This window comes from Camelus dromedarius, chromosome 18, assembly GCF_036321535.1.
Source record: "Camelus dromedarius isolate mCamDro1 chromosome 18, mCamDro1.pat, whole genome shotgun sequence".
In the NCBI taxonomy this organism is placed as follows: domain Eukaryota; kingdom Metazoa; phylum Chordata; class Mammalia; order Artiodactyla; family Camelidae; genus Camelus; species Camelus dromedarius.
The window spans coordinates 8,452,276-8,472,975 of record NC_087453.1 but is presented as its reverse complement, the minus strand read 5'-3'; the positions used below and the strand labels follow the sequence as shown (position 1 = coordinate 8,472,975).

Sequence of the window (20,700 nt, the reverse complement as noted above, 5' to 3'; positions counted from 1 at the left end):
TGTTCTCTGCTAGGAGCATCGGAGGTGCAGGTGGGCCTGCTGCGGCTGGCTGCGCTCTCTGAGTGGCGGCTCTCAGTGCCTCCTGCCCTGACCTGTGCAGCGCCCAGGTCCCTGGAAGGGGATTGAAGTCAGACCTGGTTGCACGAGCAGACTGCCTCCGACTGCTGCCGTGGGTCCCTCCCTGCCTGGTGCAGGGTCTCTCCCTGCCCCTCAGAGCCCTCTCCTCTGATAGCTTCAGTCAAACAAGTGTCCCACCGATCTCAGAATTTGTGCAAAGATGAAATAAAATAACATAAGCCGTTTGGCCTAGGGTCTGGCTCAGTCATTAACTGAAGATGTGCGCCAGGAACTTCCGGAGCGCAGTTCTAGGTCCAGTGACACAGTATTTTGCCCCAGTGCCAGATACTCTTTATTTAGGACATCTAGGCTATGGCATCTCACAGGTTTTATTTTAAAAATAATCATCATAACCTCTCTTCAGGTGATTCTGCCGGGAGGCCCTGGCCAGCCACTCTGAGCTTGAGGCAGCCATCAGTGCTCGAGTTTTCACACGGTGCCAGGGTACCCTTGGGCTCTGGCTTTTGCTGTACTTGCTCTGAATTCGGCAGTAATGTTGTCTTTAATACTCTTTTTCTACGTTTTTGATCAGTGGTCACCTAAATGGTCCTATAAACCAGTTTTACAGAGAAAAAAACCCAGCATTTAAAATATTGTTCCAGAGATGTAATTTCCAAACTTCTTCACCCCTACCCTGTCGCACTCCTTATATTTTTCTTTTTCTCCCCTACCTCCACTCTGCAGTAGAAAAGATAATTTGCTGTCCAGGTTATGGAGGAAATGGGGAGACTGTTTCAAGGTAGAGGGTGATCTTGTATCTTCCGTTAGGCAGGTGAACAGCCCAGCACTCAGAGGATAAGTTGTTTGCCCAAGGTCACCTCCCAGTGCTGTTTGAATCCACTCACGTAATCACCAGTGCCAGGCATAGTTTTTGTTGAGGTCTTTTATCGCCAAGACCCACTTAAGTATTACCCAAGTATTTCAGTTCATATTAAACCTCTGCAATGAGAAACGTTAGTCTAAACAGTGGCTAATTTTCAAAAAACGTCTCTTTGGAATTCTTTAGCAAAGAAAGCCCCAAACCACTGATCCCCATTAACTCTTCCTTTCCCACTGGGCAACGGGAGGACTGTTTATGGGTGGTCACCTGAGTTCATTATCCCTTGTGTTGTATCAGAAATAAAAATACCCACCTGTTCTTGTTGGCTGCACTAGCAGGATACGGAAAGTAGCCCTCGGGGAACCATCGCTTTTGTGACAAAGTTATGATAAAGGGGAAAAAAGTAACTATGCTTTTTCAGTAACCTGGGGCAGACCTTCTAAATTCAAGTTTATTTCTAAAAACTATTCTGAAAGTTACAATTAATATACTTTCAGTGTTTTGGAGTCAGAGTTTATTTTTAATAATTCAATTCTCGTTTAAGCATCTTTGATCTTGACATTTAGCTGATACTTGAACTTTAAAAAAAACTTTGTATCAAGGAATTCAAGGTACAACTTTTCACACTGCTGTGTACTTAGGCCATTTAGTCTCCAGACCATTAGGCAGAGGTTAGGTCACGGAGGGGGCATAAACCTTACCTGCTTTGCTCATGGTGCCAACTAGAGCTCGGGGACCAGGGGGAGTGTTTGGTGTATTTGTTCCCTTTCAGAGATTGAACCCACTGTATTTTTTACCCCATAGAAGTGTCTGTTAGGCATCAGGGAACAGATCTCTTGACATCCTCTCCCCCCAGCCTTCCACATTGTGGGGACAGTAGTATCATAGGAAGATGTGACCTAAAAACAGATTTCCCAAATAAGACATAATCTATGTTTTGGTGTAGTTTGTTGCTGTTTAGTGTTAAGTTTCAAACACTTCCAAAAACCTTTCTGAAAATACTAGTCATTCCCGTATTGATGACTAATCTCAATTAAAACAGCACGACCTCAACCAATGTGAACACCCTCAGAGCCACCACCGCACCACTTCTGCTTTCCCCATGGGGCACGCTGCCTGTGCGGACACTTGGGTCCTCCAGGATTAACCTCTGAGTTCTGGTTTGTCTTTCAGTTGACCATAGTCGGATTAAACTCCATCAAGAAGACAATGACTACATCAATGCTAGTTTGATAAAAATGGAAGAAGCCCAAAGAAGTTACATTCTTACCCAGGTAAACAGATCATCCACATTTTTCTTCGATGTTTTTGGCTTACTCGATGTCATCTTAAGAGTTGCAGAGCGTGCTGTTATCTTCACCTCAAATAAAACCTGCCACCTCCTTGAGAAGATCAGATAGGTTTTAAACAACCCAGAAAAGCAACAAAGAAGGAAAAGTCTTCCTTCAGAGATTCAGCTTGGTTGAGGCATGAATCTTTTCTGGGAAGTATGATGTTGCTGGATTTTTAGAAAACAGCAGTAAAATACCAGAGTTGCCTACGGTCTGTTGATGGAGGCAGCAGAGCCGTGGCCAGAGGAGAGCCTGTGCCTGAGTTGAGTCCATAAGCGTTCTCCCCAGGGCACCCAGTGTTGCTCAGGGAGACCTAAGGGGGTTAGCATACACCAGAATTCTCTGCACGGTCCTCCTTCTGCCTGGGATTGTGGGGGAGGGCATGATGAGATTATATGAATAGCATGCAAGATCACTTGAAATTCCCATTGGCTTTTGGCATCTTTATGGGGAAAAAAATCATAAAAGTGGTTTAATAACTTACCTTTTTGTGAAGCACTTACTGGTATATGACTGGTATCTGGGAAAGGGGATAAATGAGTTTCTTTTTAATTAATTTTCTCAAGTCTTTATCTAATTAGTCTGGGTTTCTCTCTCTTTTTTTAACATGATTTTCATTTTCTCATTCCATTATCAGTTTATCAGTCTCATGGTTTGGGTTATAGGGTAATTGTGAACATCATAATTCTGCTTAATATTTGGAGGCTAAAATGACGGTGAGGCTGGAAAGCAGTGAACAGACTGCTTGGGAGCAGAGCTTATCCCCCGTGACCCCTCTTCACTGCCTCTTTTGTCCTGCCCCAGTTCCTCTCCTCGCATGACCAGAATCCACCCTGACGCCCCCCAGTCAGTGTAGGGAGCATCAGCCATGCTGTGTTCAGCTCTGGGGGCCTATGAGTAAGTCCCCAGAGGGAGACTGGTGGTGGCAAGTTGATGGGAAGAGGATGAGGCAAAAGTGGCTTCTTGGGAACTTCTCTTTTTAGAAGAAGTCAAGTTTCTTACTTCCTAATTTCAGCCATTCATTACTTTGGTATGGGGTCAGGAAGCCCAAAACAAAGGCAGGGGATATAAAGTCAGTCACTGGAGCCTAGGAAGACATCATAGAAACTTCTACCCCTCTGTCCGCCCCTGTGCCCGAGCAGCTACTTGGCACATCTGAAGTTCTGGCTGTTTTATCAGGTTGTACCATGGATGTATCTCAATACATGTGGTCTCCTTTGCCCTGAGATTTATAAAAGGGATCAAAGCAGCCTGACCCCAAAGTTGTACCCATAGACAGTATAACAGAAACATTTTCTAAGCCACAAAACCAAGAAAACCCTGCCCATTTTTTATTTTCAGTGTTGTTCACTCTGCAGATAATGCAAGTCTATAGTCTCATTTTTTAAAACAAAGATACGGAAGTGTAGAGAACAGTATCACAGGTGCCAGCCTTCACATCCATCGTCAAGTGTTGGCTCCATTTGGTGTGTGTCCTTTCAGATCTTAACCTGATTTTTAATCCCTCAGATCCATTCTAAACTGGGCGATGTTGACAGGTAGGGAAATAACTGATGAGAGCCGCAGCTGTGGGGGCCCGGCCGCTGGGTCTTTGTGCCCAAGTCTGAAGATGAACGGTCCAGGCCGCCAGCCAGGGGGCCCCGTGATTCCTGCCCCCGCCCCTGGAGCTGGTTTCCTGTCAGTTACCTGGAAAGGGTTCCTGGTGGAATCCACTGTTGTCTGAAACTGTGTGGAGCACAGATTTGTCAGGTTCAGGCAGCACATCTCAGATAAATTCAGGAAAGAAAGCAAGAGGGCACTGAGGGTTCTCGTGGCCAAGGAAAGTATGGTAAGACTTAAAGGGAAAAGCTGTAATTACAGAATAAGGAAAATTTGAATGAAAATAGGTGAGAATGGAAACCATTCTTAAAGAAGTGGTGCTGGCCAGAGGAGGTGACATGCTCTGTTGTGCAGGTGATAGGTGACACGGCTCTTCCGGGTGACACCAAAAATGGAAACATACTCGAAGCATTCATACCCTCGATCCAGTGAACATCTGTGCCCGTTGCCAAGAGGGCTAGAGTGAGACAGGGCAGCTGCTTGGCAGGCATCCCCCTACCAGTGCCCCAGTGACAACACACCCCTTGGGCCACCCGCCTGACATTTTGTGTGGCCACATCTCTTACGTTCCTTGGTCCAAGGAGGAAGGCTGTCTCTGGTCAGGTTAGCATTATTGATAGTAATAATGATAGCTAACATTTTATTGGGTGTTTACTGTGTTCCAGGTACTATGGTAAGGTCTTCATATGTATACGAATATAGTTCATCTTCACAACCTTGGGAATAGGTGCTGTGGTTAGTTGGTGAAGCGGATGGAGAAGCTGAGGCGAGGAGAGGGGAAGTGACTTGTCCGAGGTCACATAGGTGATAGGTGCTTGGAGCTGGGACTCAGACCGTCAGGAGCATCTCTATTGATCCCTTCCCACGCTGCCTCTGACCTGCACCCGGTAGTTTCCCATGTTCCACCTGCCCAAAGGCACGTGTCTCCGTGGCACCCCTCAGCCGGCCAGCAGAAGCCAGAGTCAGCGTTCTCTCCTCTGGCTCTGAACCAGCCCTGGGATGCAGAAATGACCTTTTCACCACGTGGTAGAAAATAGAATAGCAGTTACCACTAGGCCGGGAGAGGCGGGTCCCTGTCCCAGCCATGGTCACCACGCTGCCTGAGGGCACTGTCGTCCACTAACCGCCTACAGGGAGCTTGCACTGGAGCGTATTTACGTGTAAAATACATACACTCTCTGAATTGTGTGTTTGCAGGGCCCTTTGCCCAATACCTGCGGTCACTTCTGGGAGATGGTGTGGGAGCAGAAAAGCAGGGGCGTTGTCATGCTCAACAGAGTGATGGAGAAAGGATCGGTGAGTCAGAGATTTAGCTGCTGTTTACGTGACTGTCCGTGTGGATGCCAGTCCATAAGGTTGACTTTTTTGTCTGCATTTATTTCCTTGAATTGCTTTTATATTTCTTTTACATAGGGTCCTTTTTATTAGAAAAATAAAAAGAAACAATATATAAATACCTGTTTATTGTAAACAAGTCAGGTAAGTAGGTGAATTAAAGAGAGGTGGAAAAAAGTCAAATTGCCCGGGACCTGTTCCCCCCCAAGCCGTCAGTCTCTCTCCGGGGTGGTGCGTGTTCTGCTTTCCTCTCGCCTGTGCGGCTGTGCTTGGGCTACAGAGCTGTGTAAGCAGTGTTATTCAGAAAAGGCAAGTTCCTGCTGTATCTTCATGTCTGCTTTTCTGGCTGGTAAAAGTGTGCCTCCCCTCAACTGAGCTGTGGGAACAGCTGGACCCTGGATTCGCCTCTGTAGAATCCCCAGACACGTGGCTCCTGGCCACTGCTCTTTAACATGGACATTGTCCTCCTGTGCTTCACTTCAGGATGTGTGTCATCCTCTCTTCCAAGTTCTTTGCAGCGTGGACTCGAGGTGTGTGGTGTTCAGGCCACCCTCGCCTCTCAACTCGCTCTCCTCTGTCTCTTCTGCACCCTGCACCCAGACTGATCTTCCTAAACCGAGTTTCACCACTCTTCTTCCCAGCTGAAACCCTCTGGGGCCCCGCACTGCCTCCCAACATATACGGAAGGTGGCTTCAGGACCAGGTGTGGTTGGGCCCTCTTTAGCCTGGACCCCACTCCCCTCCTCCAGTCCAGACTCCAGCCAGAACAAACTTCTTTTTGTTTTAGTTTCATGCCAGTTCTCTGGACTAATGAGCCGAATCCCAGTGCCCTCCCTCAGCCCACTTCCAGGCATCCCATGGTGCTTCCCTCGGGTCCCCCGTGGCCTTGCCTCCCTTCCCACACAGCGTGGCCTTCAGCCTGGTGCACAGCTGCTGTGGCCTCACTACCTTGGGTCTTCCCTCTCCCTCTGACGCTCACTGCCGGCACAGCCGGGCTCGGCAGCCTCAGGTGGAGGCCCCAGGAGGAGGTGAGCTGGCGTTTGTGGAGACCCATAGCAACGTGTGGCCCAGGAGGAGAGAACTGGGTGTGCCCGGGGCACTGCCCTCACAGCTGTCCTGGCTGTGTCAGGACTCGGACCTGGCCTGCCAGGGGAACGTGAAGGCTCCGGAGTGGCCATTCCTCCAAAGAAAGCTCAGTCACGGCCCCGAAGGGAAAGTACAAGTTTGGAGAAGGAACGCATCAAAGGAAACTCTCACAGTGGAAACCTAAAGCACTCGCCGCAAAGCCTCCTCCCTCCCCGACACAGAAAGAAACGGCCCTGGTTCCAGCAGAGAGTCTCCTTATGACAGCACGTGTTTAAAATTGTATTTTTGCCTCTGCCTCCTTTTCTTAAAAGTATTTATTTGCTCCGTAGACAGAGCTTACCTGAGTGTTCAGCTGATGCAATAATGCTTCTTGTCTTAGAAAAAAATGTTTTCAGTGAAAGTGGTTTTCAATTTTCTCTGCAGTGGCTTGGTTAGTAAAACGTGAAGTTGCAAATGTGAGGCGAATCCCCACCTGTCACCACTCATCAGCAATTTTGAATAAAGAAACAAAACATTAGGTTCCCACAGCTAATGTGCTCTGCAAGGGAAAGTGAAACGTGGCGGCGGCTGCAGGTGCTCAGCTCAGAGTAGCCTTAGGGTCTTCCAGCCTCAGCACCACTGACGTTTGACCCAATGGCTCTCTGTTGTCGGGGCCCGCCTGTGTGTCGGAGGGGGTTTAGCAGCATCCCTAGCCTCCACTCACTGGGTGCTAGTAGCACCCCTGCCCCCAGTTGAGGCCATCAAAAATGTCTCCAGACCTTGTCCAGTGTCCCCTGGGAGACAGAATTGCCCCCAGGTGAGAACTAGTCTTTCTAGTGGTATTGAAGGTTGAGAATTTTAAATCAAGACTTATTTATTCAAAAACCATAAATATGGTAGCATTTGCCTTTTATTTGTTTATTACTAAAAGTTCAGGTAAAACCTCTTTGCTATTTGCACATGGTCTGCTTTAGTTACTGTTGTCACAGTCCAACAAGGAGCGGTGTCCAGATACTGCTGCTATGTGTTCATCACCGGGCCCGGCTCTTGGCTGTGTCCCATCGCAGATGGACCACAGATCCGTGACCACCTTTCTTGTTTGATTGCTTTGTTGGCCATTAAAAAAAAAAGAAGACTAGTTGGTTGTTACTGTAGTTGACTGTGGTGATGTGACATTAGTCCCTGGTTTCCTTTGTAGCTATTCTTCTCACTCTGGGCCATTTGGGCATGGAAATTGGCATGGAAAGCAGCAAAGTTTCCTCACAATAAACATTTGCAGTTTGGCATCAATGTTATCACCCCTATAAGGACTGACTGGAGGAAATTACAAGAAATTACAGTGTCTTGTTTGCTCAACTAATCTAATTATAAATTCACACAGCCCGTGGTGAAAACCAGCTTGCAGAGTGTTCTCATGTAATGCTTGTTTGTTTTCTGATTTCCTTCTTTCACCAAATAGTATAGGATGTTCCCCTTCTTATTTTTGGCAAACCTTGCCTGTTACCCTTTTGGGACCCCATGCTTCCTGGAAAACAGTTGTGCAGAAAATGATTGTGTGTGTTAGACCGAGGTCATCCAAATGGCCAGAGTTCTTGTGTGTGCAATTTAAAAACTTGAGTTTAGACATGACAGCGCAGAGTGCATGTGTGTAAGGGCCGGGCTTGTTGTCTGGGCAGGGGACGTAATAAGCAAGACCACATTCAGCCAGAAACGTCGCCCGTTCTCTCTCTCCTGAGCTCCCTACCGAAAATGCCGTTGGATTTCAAGTGCTTTCACGCCCCAGATGCTGGGCTTTGTATCGTATGTACTTTATTTAGGCTTTGCCCGTCTCTCTCACCCTCTGCTTTTAGTTCTCAGTGTTCATCATTCTTTCAGTCAAATCACCCGTCACTGGGTCACCCAAGATGACTTTTCATGGAGTTTCCTCAAGATGGCCTGTTTGTTCTAGAAGCACCCAAGGACTCTCACATCTGCATTTACGATGGCAATGACAGCCACAACAGATGCCAGCACGTTGTCACTGCCATGTGGCTCTTTGGTGCCAACCCAAGACAAGCCTCAATTTTAACCCTGATGAAAGACTGCTTTCTAATAAAATAAATCTTTTCCGGTCACTGTGTATCAGTTTAATGGGATAACAGGAAGTAGGGATCTTGTGCTTATTTTTGTTTGTTTTATTTTGTGTGTTTACAACAAGAATTTCTACAGGAAATGACTGTAGAGAGCAGAGCATGGCATGTCGTTGTAGACGCCTTAGAGTTACTTAAGAACTATTTTTAAATAAGTGTCGGTTGATTGACACTTACTATGTGCCAGAGCTCCTCAGTTAGTTCCAAAGTCTTGGTCTTTATCCAGATGACAGAGATTTGTAAGGCTTTATGTTCAGTTTTAAAAGTGAGTGCTTGCTATGTGGAGGTGAGATTTAAGACTCGTCTTCACTGCTCAGGAGACGTGAAAATATTGGCCTCTACTCTGGTAGCAATGGCCAACCTCTGTTTCTGCTGCTTGGCGTCAATCTTTGTCCGCTCACTGCGTTGAGTTCCCTTCCAGCATGTGTGGTTTTGAACCTACGAGGGCAGCCTCTTTGTTTCTGGGGTCTCAAGGCATCGCACAGGTCTGATGACTTGAAGTGTGGAAGTAAATGCATTCTTTAAGCATCTTCTGAAGCCTTGCTCTCAGCTGCCTCACCCACTTCGGCTGAGTGTGGAGTTGCACCCTGCAGTTAGTGTTTCCCTGTCCGGAGTGGCTGGCAGATGGGCACCTGGGTGAAGGTGGCCAAGACTTCCAAACAGGCCCCTGTCCAGGCTCTTTGGGAAGCCCTGTTGGCCTCCTGTTTTGAGACTGTAAAGTCTGATGCTGTGTTGGCATCACAACCTGGTGTTTCTTGATTTGTTTCTTTCCTTTTTCCTGTTGTTTTTTGGTTTTCCATTAGAGCGGGACTGATGGGCATTTGTGGTTCTGTCTTCATCCTCTTCGAGAGCCTCCTGGCTCCTCATCGGCCCAGGTGACGCTGCAGGTTCCCGGGCCTGCCGCCAGCGTTCCTGCAGCCCTGTCCTCCCTCGGGCTCGTCTCCCACTGCTCTTCTGAGACTGGCTTTGCAGTCACTGCCTAGAAAATGCTAGTCATCCTTCAGAACACGCCCCATCAGAAGCCACTTCTTCTACAGGGTTTTCTCTGATCTCTCGTTCCCTTAACCTCGGCCGACCTGAAACATTTACCTCTTCTCAGTTCCCGTGGCACATCCACAGCATTTCCTCTCTGTAGTTCCCCCAGGTTTGTCACCTTGTCGTGAACAGGTGAACATGTCACCTGGCCATGAACAGTCTCTTCCGACAGAGGGTGGCCCTGGAGGGGTCCTTCCACCTACTGTGTGTTTCAGACACAATCATCCTTTGCCTCAGAGGAGGTATTAAGTGGGTCAGTGAATGTGGAATTACAAGTATCTTGAACTTGTACCAATTCCCAAAGAGCTGTGTAGACACACTGATATTTCATTTGATGGAAGTCATACCGCCTTTGAGGATCCCTGTGTAGGCACACATCAGTCCTTCTGGCTTGTAGACCTGGCAGCTGTTTTTGTCCAGAACAGTCTTCAGCAACCAGAAATGTCTGGTGTACAAACTTAGCTCAAACAAAGTATGCCACTAAATTTGAAATGGTTGCAAAAAGTAGTTTGTGAGAGTCTAGACCCTTTGGCAGTCTGACTTCCCTCACAGGTGACAGTGGGAGATCAGACCCCCTAAACTCCTCATCATGTGGATAACTGGGCAGCTGGGTTTGGAAGTGTAGGTCCCATCTGCCCAACTAGCCCTGGTCTAGGTCTTCACAGGTCCCTCCCCAGGAGGCAGGCGGATTACATTGATTGGTGATTTCCAAAGTCAGAACACCCTGAGTATTTGGCTTATCATAAAGCTGGTTCAAACCCCTGTAGGGAAATAGTCAGTTGCTCCCAATAATTCAGTGTTATTTTCTCCCCTAGTTAAAATGTGCACAGTACTGGCCACAAAAAGAAGAAAAAGAAATGATCTTTGAAGACACAAATTTGAAATTGACATTGATCTCTGAAGATATTAAGTCATATTACACAGTACGACAGCTAGAATTGGAAAACCTCACAGTGAGTATGGTCTGCACTTAAGTACTTCAGATGGTTCCTGGTTGAGATGTCTTTTCACTTGGGTTAGCAGGTCCTGTGGGGTTGAAGTGGCCTGGGACTACCTGGGGGCAGTGCAGATGGACAGTCTGAAGTGAAGGCAGGGGCAGTGGAAACTGGGATTGGGCTGGCGGGGCTGCTCCGAGAGGAAGGATCTGTTCCTGAGTCACATTCACATCTTAATTTTCAACTTACTGCTTTATAGTCACCACGACTCCTGGTGTGCAATTCATAGTCGGAGAAAGATGGAGAACTTAGCACAGGTGACCGTGAAGTGGAGAAGAGGTTCAGATTGTGTGGCTCCTGAGGAGTACAGCGGTGTGGTCTGTCCCCAGCTCCCCCCTCGTGTGACAGCCCTGTAGCCACCAGCCCAGCCGCAGTCCCACACGGGCTCTCGGGACATGATTTATGGAGGGTTTGATGGAGGATTTTCAGGAATAATGTTGGCAGCGTGTTGGAATGTGCCAGGAGGATTATGTGGTAGACTTCTTTTTAATGCTTTTCAGCATTTGCAAGCCTGACATTACGAGAGACTTCTAGACTCTTGAGAGAATTTCTCCTGCTTGTTGGGGGAAACGGAGGTCAGACAGAGCAGAAGAGGTGTATGCTGTTTGCATGGCAGAGTGGATGCAGCAGCTTGGGGGTTCAGTGTTGAGAAAATCTGCTCTAACAGACGTGGTTTTGAAAAAGTCTTTTCTCAGACACTGATTTGTTCAAGCACAAGTCTAGAATGAATTCCTTGAGAAAGAGGTGGGCAGGCATGTGAGGGAGGGAGTAAACTGGAAATAACCCACACCTTTTTAAGAATTAAAAGAAGGAACTGGCTTTTGGCATATTTTTTTTTTTACTGTTTTTTAAATCTATTTTTAAGTGCTTTTCTTTTCCAAAAAAGAAAAAGAGAAGATGCATTTCTCTTTTAAGCCATTGAAGTATATAAGATCACTTTGTAGGGAGGAAGGTGTGGAATTGTTTGGTGCGGTTCTATGAATTGTCCTTACGTCATATGCAGATTTCTTCCAGTTCTGCAGAAAGGTGCAGCATGTATCATAGCTGGTGCAGGGTGACACCTGTGCGTTCTTTGCTGATGTTAGGTCCTTATCGTGGGTCCTTTCATGTTTTCATCACACTAGGGTCAGGGAAGGTTGTTAGAACTAAGCTGTGAGCTCTGGGAGGGCACGGGCTGAGTCTTTACCTCATTGTGCCTGGCACATGGGAGGCATGTTATGGACATTTTGCGAAATGAAGGGAGATATCGTTGGTCAGCATTTCACCTTCAGCTGCTCTCCAGGTGATCCAGGTGCTTACTTGGCCCTTGGTGCCGTGCAGCTGGTGTGGTTCTGTCTGCAGGCCCTACCTTGTGCCTATCTCCTGTTACTGTGTGTTTTTAGCTTAGTAACATCTGGAGCACCCTCCTCAGTGAGAGCTACGTTCTGATCATTGCTGCTGGGGACCAGCTGCCCCCCACCCCCCCGCTGGGAGTGGACTCTCATAGGCTCAGAGGAAGGAGCAGAGCTGGAAACAGCACCAGAGGCCATTCTTCTTTCTGTTCCACTGGGGCAGATCGGGCCAGGGGAGAAGCTCTTGGGGACAAGGATATGCCTTTCAAGAGTTCCTGTGACAGGCTCTGAACGTGGGCTCTGGAGTTGGCAAGCTTACTTGCTCCCTACTTAATGGAGGGTTGGCTGCTGAGTCTCAGTCTCCTAGTCTGGGAAGTGGAAATAACGGGACTCCCCGCCTCGAGGGATTGCTGTGAGCACTCGGTGAGCTTGTGGGGCCCGTGTAGCCGGTCAGGTCATCCTCCTCTGCCTGGACCGTCTGCTCAGCTGGATATTGAGCCACACGTGGCGGCCTCCAGTCTTTGGAGTTGGTTACTTTTTTTCTGTATAATGACAATCCTCTAAGATATCCAAACCGTCTTGTAAAGCCCTGAGTGGCCCAGACCTGGTGTCCCACACACGCAGTTACATTTCCACATCCATGTGAAACCCTGAGGTGACGAGGACAAGAATGTTGCGGGTGGCAGTGCAGCATCCTTTTGACTTGTGGGGCAGGGAGAAATCAATTCAAACCACGAAGACAGCACAAGTGGGAGGAACGGCAGAGTTGGGAGTTCTGTGGGCAGAACTGTCCATCCGAAAGGCGAGGTTGAAGCGGGAGCAACCTGGGGTCCAGTGTCGAGCACAGGACCCGGCACCTCGGGGACTGATATCTGTTGACTGGGTGCATGGATTCGGGAAGAAAAAATGAGAATTAAAACTGCTCTTAGAGTTAGGTGGCTGGAAAGGCACTTCCTGCTTACCTGGAGTTAGTGATTTCTGTACAGGTGAGTCTCCTAGAATCATCATGAGTATATTTCTCTTTCAGTCTCAAGAAACTCGAGAGATCTTACATTTCCACTATACCACATGGCCTGACTTTGGAGTCCCCGAATCGCCAGCCTCCTTCCTGAACTTTCTTTTCAAAGTCCGCGAGTCGGGGTCCCTCAGCCTGGAGCACGGCCCCATCGTGGTGCACTGCAGCGCAGGCATCGGCAGGTCGGGGACCTTCTGTCTGGCTGACACTTGCCTCTTGCTGGTAAGAAGGCCCTTGAAGACCTGGGAGGAGAAGGGAGCACAAGGGAGCACGTTTTAACCTCCACGTTGGCCTGGCTATAGCTTCACTGTTATTGTCTCTGCAGTAAACTAGCTTTGATCTTCACTTTTTTTTAATTGTTTTTCTTTGTGTGTGTGTGTGTGTGTGTGTGTGTGTGTGTGTGTGTATTTTTTTTTATTCAGGTATAGTCAGTTTAATGTTATGTTAGTTGATTTTCACTTTTTAACAGCTTCCCTCCTGTGAAAGGAGCTTTACCCTAAATAGCTTTGTTTGAAGAGATGCTCTTAATTTTAACATGGAGGCCAGGAAGAGCCAAAGAATCCCCTTCCCTCTCGTTTTTCTCTCTGTGCTCAGATGGTCCCGATTTTGCTACATGTTCTAGACTCCGCCTCCCTCGCTGGGATCTTTCCTGAGTAAGACCTGACGCACTCCTCCAGCACAGGCTTGTAAACGTGTAAAGCCATGTTGTGCTTGACGCCTGGACCTCACTGAAGTGTATCTCCTGTCTGGCTTTCAGATGGACAAGAGGAAAGACCCTTCTTCTGTTGATATCAAGAAAGTTCTGTTAGAAATGCGGAAGTTTCGAATGGGACTGATCCAGACGGCAGACCAGCTCCGTTTCTCCTACCTGGCTGTGATCGAAGGTGCCAAATACATCATGGGGGACTCTTCGGTACAGGTCAGCATTGCTTTTGCTTTCATCCAGGTGTGTTGGTTTTAAAATTTTGGCCTCTGAAGAAGGAGGCTGTTAGTTGTAAAACTTGTAAAAGTTCAAACCAGTATCACGTGTCAGAGGAAACAGCTATCCTTCATGTTTAAATAGCTAGAAAGTTGTGGACATTTCCACCGTGTTTCAATTTCTGCCTTTTAAGTGCTCACGTAAGGAGCATTAATAGGGAAGATAGACTTTATTTTTAAAAGATCTCATCTTCCAAGGACATGACTGGAGACTTGAGAAGAGGGCCCCTCACCCAGCCCTCACCTCTGCTCACTTCAAGGGGAGCAGATTTCCTGACAAGTCAGCCAAACATGAACTTTCATGGGACTGCCTCTTGCTGATTTTTCAAGGAGCAATGGAAGGAGCTCTCCCATGAGGACCTGGAGCCCCCTCCTGAGCACGTGCCCCCACCTCCCCGGCCTCCCAAACGAATCCTGGAGCCGCACAACGGGAAGTGCAAGGAATTCTTCCCAAACCACCAGTGGGTAAAGGATGAGCCTGAGGAGGATAAAGAAGATGGCCCCATCAAGGAAGAAACCAGAACCCCCTTAAACGTCCCCTGCAGCGTGGAAAGGTAACGTGAGCAGGTCCTGGCTTCCTGGGGGCGAGAGGAAGTGACTTTCTGTTCTAGAAATATATGCTGACATTGAAACCCGTCGACAGAGCCTCCTCTTAGCAAACAGCCCTTCTGTGTCCTTAGGGAATGGGGCTCCTGGACCATCACAGCTCCTCCTCTGGCTGGAGGAGCCTCAGGGCTGAGCCACAGGTTGGCTGGGTGCCTGACTTTAGTGGGGGTGTAGCACCACCTGGTGGTGCTTGTTGGAATCAGGGCTCTGGTGCAGCTGAGTCAGGTCTTCCTGCCTAGTGATGACAGTGACAGAAGACAGACGCCTCCCCAAGACTTCAGGCTAGTCCTAAAATTAATATCTAGGCCTGACCATGTACCTTCAGCCCCCAGAATGGTTTCTGGGAACTTAACCTTTTCATGTAGTCTTGGTTGAATTGATTGCTATTTTGCTTGCCTGAAGTTTGACAGATTACTGAGCACCTACTGATGTGTGTGAAACAGTAGCCCCTGCTCTGTATTCTAGACCATCTTTTTGGGAAGTGGGTAGTAGATTGTGGTGGGGGCCCACAGACAGGGATGTGATGGTGGTCAGCCTTAGAGAAGAGACACTCAGCCTTCCCTGGGTGATCAAGGAAGGCTGCCTGCAGGAGGTAGCATCATGCAGAAGCTTGAAGGATGAATGGGAGTTAGCCCAAGCCTGAGACTGTGGAGGCAGTGGCTTGGTGCCTGCTTTTTTGGAGGGCAGTTTAAGGTTAGTGCATCCTTTGACCCCACATTTGTTTACATCTAGAAATTCAGCCTGCAGCAGTTCTCAAGCAAGTGTACAAAGATGTACAGGTAGAGGTGTTCGTGGGGGCAGCATTTGTAATGGTGAAAAACTAGAGATGAGCTGATTATGTATCCTGGGAGTAGATACATTGTGCTCTCTCCCATGTTGGATATTCTACAACTATTAAAGAATGGAATCAGGGTGTATCGTTGGGACCAGGTGTTGGAGCCGTTGTGGGTGAGAGAGCAGGTTACATATGATGTGTACCCCATGGGTCCTCTGGCTCAATTGATCATCAGAATCTCACCAAGGCACTTTGCTAAATGCTGGTTGCCAGGTCCCATTTCTGACCCATGAACATGGGTCCCCAGGGCCTTTCATGTAACTAGTCCTTATCACAGAAACACTGGATCTGGTTCTGTCCAGTGGGTCTCCCAGAGCAGCAGCTTGGTGGCTGTGCCCTGATTCCCAGGGCCTCTGTTGACATTCTCAGGCTGGGCCGCTGTGCTCCAACTGAGGGCTCGCCAAGGGCTGAGGGTAAGAGATGGGAGCTGGCCCGTGACTTGTGTCAGATTTGTGTCGTGTGCCCTATTTCATTAAGACAGTGGAGAGAGAGGTGCCTTTCACACTCTGTGGGTGAAGGTGATGAGCAGGGAAGTGTGGATTTGGGAAACTAAAAGCCAGAGAGTTCCAGGGGAAAAGGGAGTTGTACCAAGAACGGAAGTGTCTCTGGGCACTGGTGGCAGCCTACGTGCACACGGGCCTCTGCCCTACAGCCAGGGCCTCACAGGGTGGGCGCCGGAAAGCAGGTGCCTTGTGCAGCCTCCCACGTCCTGGGGAGGTGGTGCCTCCACACGGTCCTGCCAGTCTCACAGGATGCTGCTGGGGCAGGAAGGCCATGGAGATGCACATGTGAGGCAGGACTTCCTCAGTGGACGCAAGTGTGGGAAGGGAAAGGCCTAGGAGAGGTGGGGAGGGGAGAGGCAGTGCCTGGCTCCTCACCAGCCCATGAGCCTCTGCTGGCCTCTCGAGACATCCCTGTGTCCGGAACACAGTGCATGCCATCCCCATGCATTGCTCTGGCGAGTGCACACAGGACACCTGGGAAATGGTTTTACTGCAGGATGGGATGGGGCTGAGGACTCGGGCCCGCAGCGGGACAGGCACCAGGTCAGCACTGGGAATGCTTGATGTCTGCACGTCAGCAGCCACAAAGACCTCTGGGTATCAGTGTCTGCTGGGTCCCCAGGGAGGGAGTGGAAGACTGTGGGCTACCCCATTGCCTGCCCTGACCTGATCTGAAGCAGAACATCCTACCAGCAGCCCCAGGGCAAAGTTGGCATCTGTCTTTGCACCAGTAGCTGTATTTCTCCTCAGACCCTTATCCATCCCGAATTACCAAGGAGTCCTCGCATCTTCAGAACCCTTCCGTGGCCCTACCGTAGGGCCCCAGGAAGGAGGTGGTGACAGGTGGGCTTCTGGCATCAGCATAGCCAGGCTGTTTACATGCAGCTCATTGTTTCCTAGAATCCCTCCCGTAATGAGCGCCTCCTGGCCATTTTCTCCAGAGTAAGTAACCCAGCTCTGCCCCTCTTGTTCCTCAGCATGAGTCAAGACACTGAAGTCGTCAGAAGGCGGGTCGTGGGGGCAGATCCTGCCCAGAGGGAGCCACCACCGCTCAAGGAGGAGCAGGACCGGGCGCTGACTCACTGGAAGCCCTTCCTGGTCAACATGTGCATGGCCACGGTCCTCACGGCCGGCGCGTACCTCTGCTACAGGGTATGTTTTCACTGACGGACGTGCTGGTGAGACCACGTGTACAGAAAGCACTGGCCACCAGCCTGGCGTTAACATCCAGTGCCGCGGAAGGCTCTGAGCCAGTCTCAGAAGAAACAAGCGGAGGTTTTTAAAGTCTGGAACTGTGAAGGGCTAACGAGAGAATTGAGGATTGATGCACTGGGGTTTTAAGGAGCCCTGTGGTCCCAAGAATATAAGAGTCTAATCTCAGGGCCTTAACCTATTCAGGAGTAAGTAGAGAAAATGCCAAATACGTCTCTCTCTATTTTTTTTTTTTTTGTTCATTTGTTTTAAAAAGAAATAATAGAATTACAACACATTGTTGTTTTTAACCTTTATAAAAAGCAGCTTTTTGTTATTTCTAGGAAAAAAAAAGACTAGGCACTTACGAAACTTTGTTGTACCCTTAGGTGGTGTAACCAGATACACAATTTTTATTTGATTTCCCAGGGAAAGGCTCCACACTTCTATGAATGTAAACTCCTTTGGAGAAGACGGTTTAAAGGTTTAGGACACTGTCTTGCTCAGGCACTTCCTCAGCTGTGCGCACGCTGAGCTGGGACAGTGCCTGCGAGCTTTCCCTTTTTAAAAAGAAAAACAACAAAAGGCCGCCTCTAGAAAATAAAACCTGGTTTCTGCTTTTGCTCAGGGTGTCCCGCTGGTTTCCCATTGTTCATCTCTCCATCCATCCCTTCTTGTTACAGCCACCTTGCACGTGGCCCTCCCTCATCACTCCATCCCCAGAAGCAGGGTTCCTCGGGGCCCCTGCCTCAGGGTCAGAGGTCACCGAAGGGTGGCCCCCCGGCTTTTCATCCTGCCATTGAGATCCAGAAGGAGCAGTTTCCACTTCACTTGGAATATAATTACCATTTCAGTAGAAACCCACACATTAGAACGTGTCACTGTTAAAGTTAAGGAGAAGAGGGAGGATTCGCCTCAAAACTCGTCATGGAAATCACCTCCCAGGGTTGTTTTGGTTTTTTTTTTTTAACCTCTTTCTAAGCAACCATCTTTGAGTACATCAGATGGTTTAGCAACATGCAGACAATTTTTTCCTTAGGGGTGATTTTTGGGAAGGGGGAGCTATTGCGGGAGGGGAAAAAAAAATCAACCCCCCCTTCCCGGGAGGCTACAGCAGCCGGGGGCCGGGCGGCCGGGGTCGGGCATGAGTGCAGCTCTGCAGGGTGGGTCCAGACTCATCTGAAAATGTTTGGTTTCATTCCAGTTCCTGTTCAACAGCAACACATAATCTGACCCACCTCCACCCACTGTCCGCCTCTGCCCGCAGAGCCCGCACCCAGCTAGCAGGCAGCCGAGGTAGGTCAGGGCCGCCGGACAGCGTAGCCAGCCGTGCCCCAACGGACATTTGTTCTGCACTAAGGCTCCCCTCCCCGGGCTGTGGGTCTTACCTCCGTCCTTTTACTTTTCTGCCCTCCCCTTCCTTCAAGTACCGGGTCCACGTCCCATTTTTTGAGGAGGACACAGGAGAGCGCCATGCTGGGGGCTCCGAGGAAGGCAGCCTGAGCCAGTAGAGGGGCGAGCCTCCAGCGATGGCCCCTGGGCTCGTCCCCCGCGGCTGGCACCCGACGCCCCCCCTCAGCCCTGCACGGAGATGCGTGCAGTCAGCCTCTCCACTCCATATTTATTTTTTAAGTTTTTTCCCCCAAAGGTGTCCATAGTGCACTAGCAGTTTCTTAAACCAATATGTATTAAAGTTTTTTGATGTCAGCCTTGCATTAAGGGCTTTATCAAGAAGTACAATAATAAACCCTCAGGTAGTGCTGAGAACGTAGGACTTTGCCTGCGAGCCCACCGCGTCAGACCAGTACTAGGAAGGAGGACGGTTTTAAGCAGTCGCTATCGTGACATTGGGGGTAACGTGGGAAGAGGTTTGCATATGTTTGTAGAACAATGGGCTAATATATAATGAACACTTGGATATTTAAGACACATGGCGTGAGATTACTTTGTCCCGGTTACTCCCCCCCTGGTTATCTGCTAGAACCTTGGTCTCAGTCACCACTCTCCCTGTGTGTTTTAGGATGCATGTATGGTCTTTCTGTGTCCCGACCAAATACCATGTGCTTGAAATACTTAGATCTCTGCTTACTAATGTGCCCCGTGTCCAAGTCCAGTTACCTTTGCATGATCTGATCATTACGTGGCTGTGATTCCTAAGACCGTTGCTGAAATAATCGCCATTCAGCAATGGAGTGATGTTTTCCAGGAGGAGATATTTGCCTAATTCCTGGCATGACACTCTGGTGACTTCCTAGTGAGGCCTCGCCTGTCCTGGTCCAGCTGGGCCCCACTGTAACTCAGACATTCCAAGGGTATGGGAAGCCATAGTCGCGCTCTGGACGTTTAGACAAGCAGGGTCGTCCCCCCCCCCCCACCTTTGAGCTCAGCCTCCGCTATCCCGGGTTCACACTCTTCTTGAGCAGACCGTGATTTGGAACCAAGGCAACTGTTGGAAACCACACTTCTCGAGACAACCTGGACGACGGTCCCTTCGAGTCAGCCTGCTGCCCTTCAGGTCCGGGGGCCTTGCTGACAGAGGCGTCTGCCCCGCCCTTGAACCCTGGGGACTGATGGTGCTCACGACTCTTCCTGCGAGGGGAACTTAAAACCTCCACGTTAAGTGGCTTTTTTAACAAGAAAAAAAAAAGGCAGCTGTAGCTCACGAGCTGCTCTTTTGCCAGCATTTTCACATTTTGCCTTTCACGTGTTAGAAGCTCGTGCAGAGAAAGTCTGTGGTGGGAACATTTGAAGCATCGCCCCGCAGAACCTTGGTGAGGTGTGAAGGCTGAGGTGCCAGGCTGTAAGCAGTTTTGAGTTGGGCTTGTTCGTCTGTTTTGTAAGTCCTGTATGTGTATGTAGTAGTTTGGGTGTGTATATATAGTAGCATTTCCAAATGGATGTACTGGTTTATGGTTTAACCTCCTATCCTTGGAAGACAGATGGCTCTCCATCTTGTTACACGTATGTTAGAGAAGTAGCGAGCTGCTCTGCTATATGCCTTAAACCAATATTTACTTGTCAGGTCATTATTTTTTACGATGGCCATAGAATAAACCATTTTTACAAAAATAAAAACAAACAAAAAAAGTGAGGTGTTTTGGTATAATACCTTTCCAGGTGTGTGTGTCTGTGGATGCATGATGGGGTGGGGGGGGGCGCATCTCAGGGTCTTCTGTGACCTCACAGAACTGTCAAACTGTACAGTTTTCCAACTTGCCATATAAATGATGGGTTTGCATTTTAGTTGCAACAATAAAAGTTTTTTTTTCCTAAAGAACACGGATTTGGGGTGCAACTCTTGTTTCTTTCCATCCAGGCAGATGTGAAACAGATGTTGTCAGTCAGGAGGGTTCATAGTTTTTCCACATCTGGGGATTACAGTGGCCTCGATGGCCTCCTGTGGTCGTGGGTGCCTCTGGGCTGGGGGAACTTTCCCTGCCTGGTGCGTTTACTCCATACTTCAGGCCTCAACGCGTTTCCTTTCCTTCAACAGCAAAACTCACCTTTTGAATGTATTAGGGCTCTTGGATAACTTAATAAATGTATACAAGTTGTTTGAAGAACTGCTCAAACCTTAAGAACGTGTCCCTTAGCCAGCTGCCCGTCAAACACAGCGGTGGCCACATCTCAGCACCTCGGCTGAGTCACGTTTGATGTGGAATTGACGGAGAAATAACAATGAAATAGAAAAAATTCGTGGTCTTCCTTTCTTGTACAAAATGAAAAGTAAATCTCCCCTAAAGTGATTTTTTTGACTTTTCTTTCTGAAATAATTTCAGACTTGCAAAATGTTGCAAAAACAGAACAGAGAATTC

General features: G+C 48.6%; 1 protein-coding gene across 3 annotated transcripts in view; it reads left to right on the top strand.

Moving 5' to 3' along the window:
- PTPN1 (protein tyrosine phosphatase non-receptor type 1) overlaps window positions 1-20,164 on the top strand; it is a 62,727-nt gene extending 42,563 nt beyond the window's left edge. For 2 of the 3 annotated variants that reach the window (XM_010978662.3, XM_064496988.1), the window contains exons 3-10: window positions 2,111-2,211; window positions 5,065-5,163; window positions 10,247-10,384; window positions 12,785-12,994; window positions 13,530-13,691; window positions 14,081-14,304; window positions 16,672-16,846; window positions 18,090-20,164. In XM_010978662.3, the coding sequence (XP_010976964.1) occupies window positions 2,111-2,211; window positions 5,065-5,163; window positions 10,247-10,384; window positions 12,785-12,994; window positions 13,530-13,691; window positions 14,081-14,304; window positions 16,672-16,846; window positions 18,090-18,113 (1,133 nt within the window). In that variant the 3' untranslated portion in view covers window positions 18,114-20,164. The remainder of the gene's footprint in view (window positions 1-2,110; window positions 2,212-5,064; window positions 5,164-10,246; window positions 10,385-12,784; window positions 12,995-13,529; window positions 13,692-14,080; window positions 14,305-16,671; window positions 16,847-18,089) is intronic. The other variant, XM_064496987.1, reaches the window with a different exon arrangement.
- The last annotated feature ends 536 nt before the right edge of the window (window positions 20,165-20,700 follow it).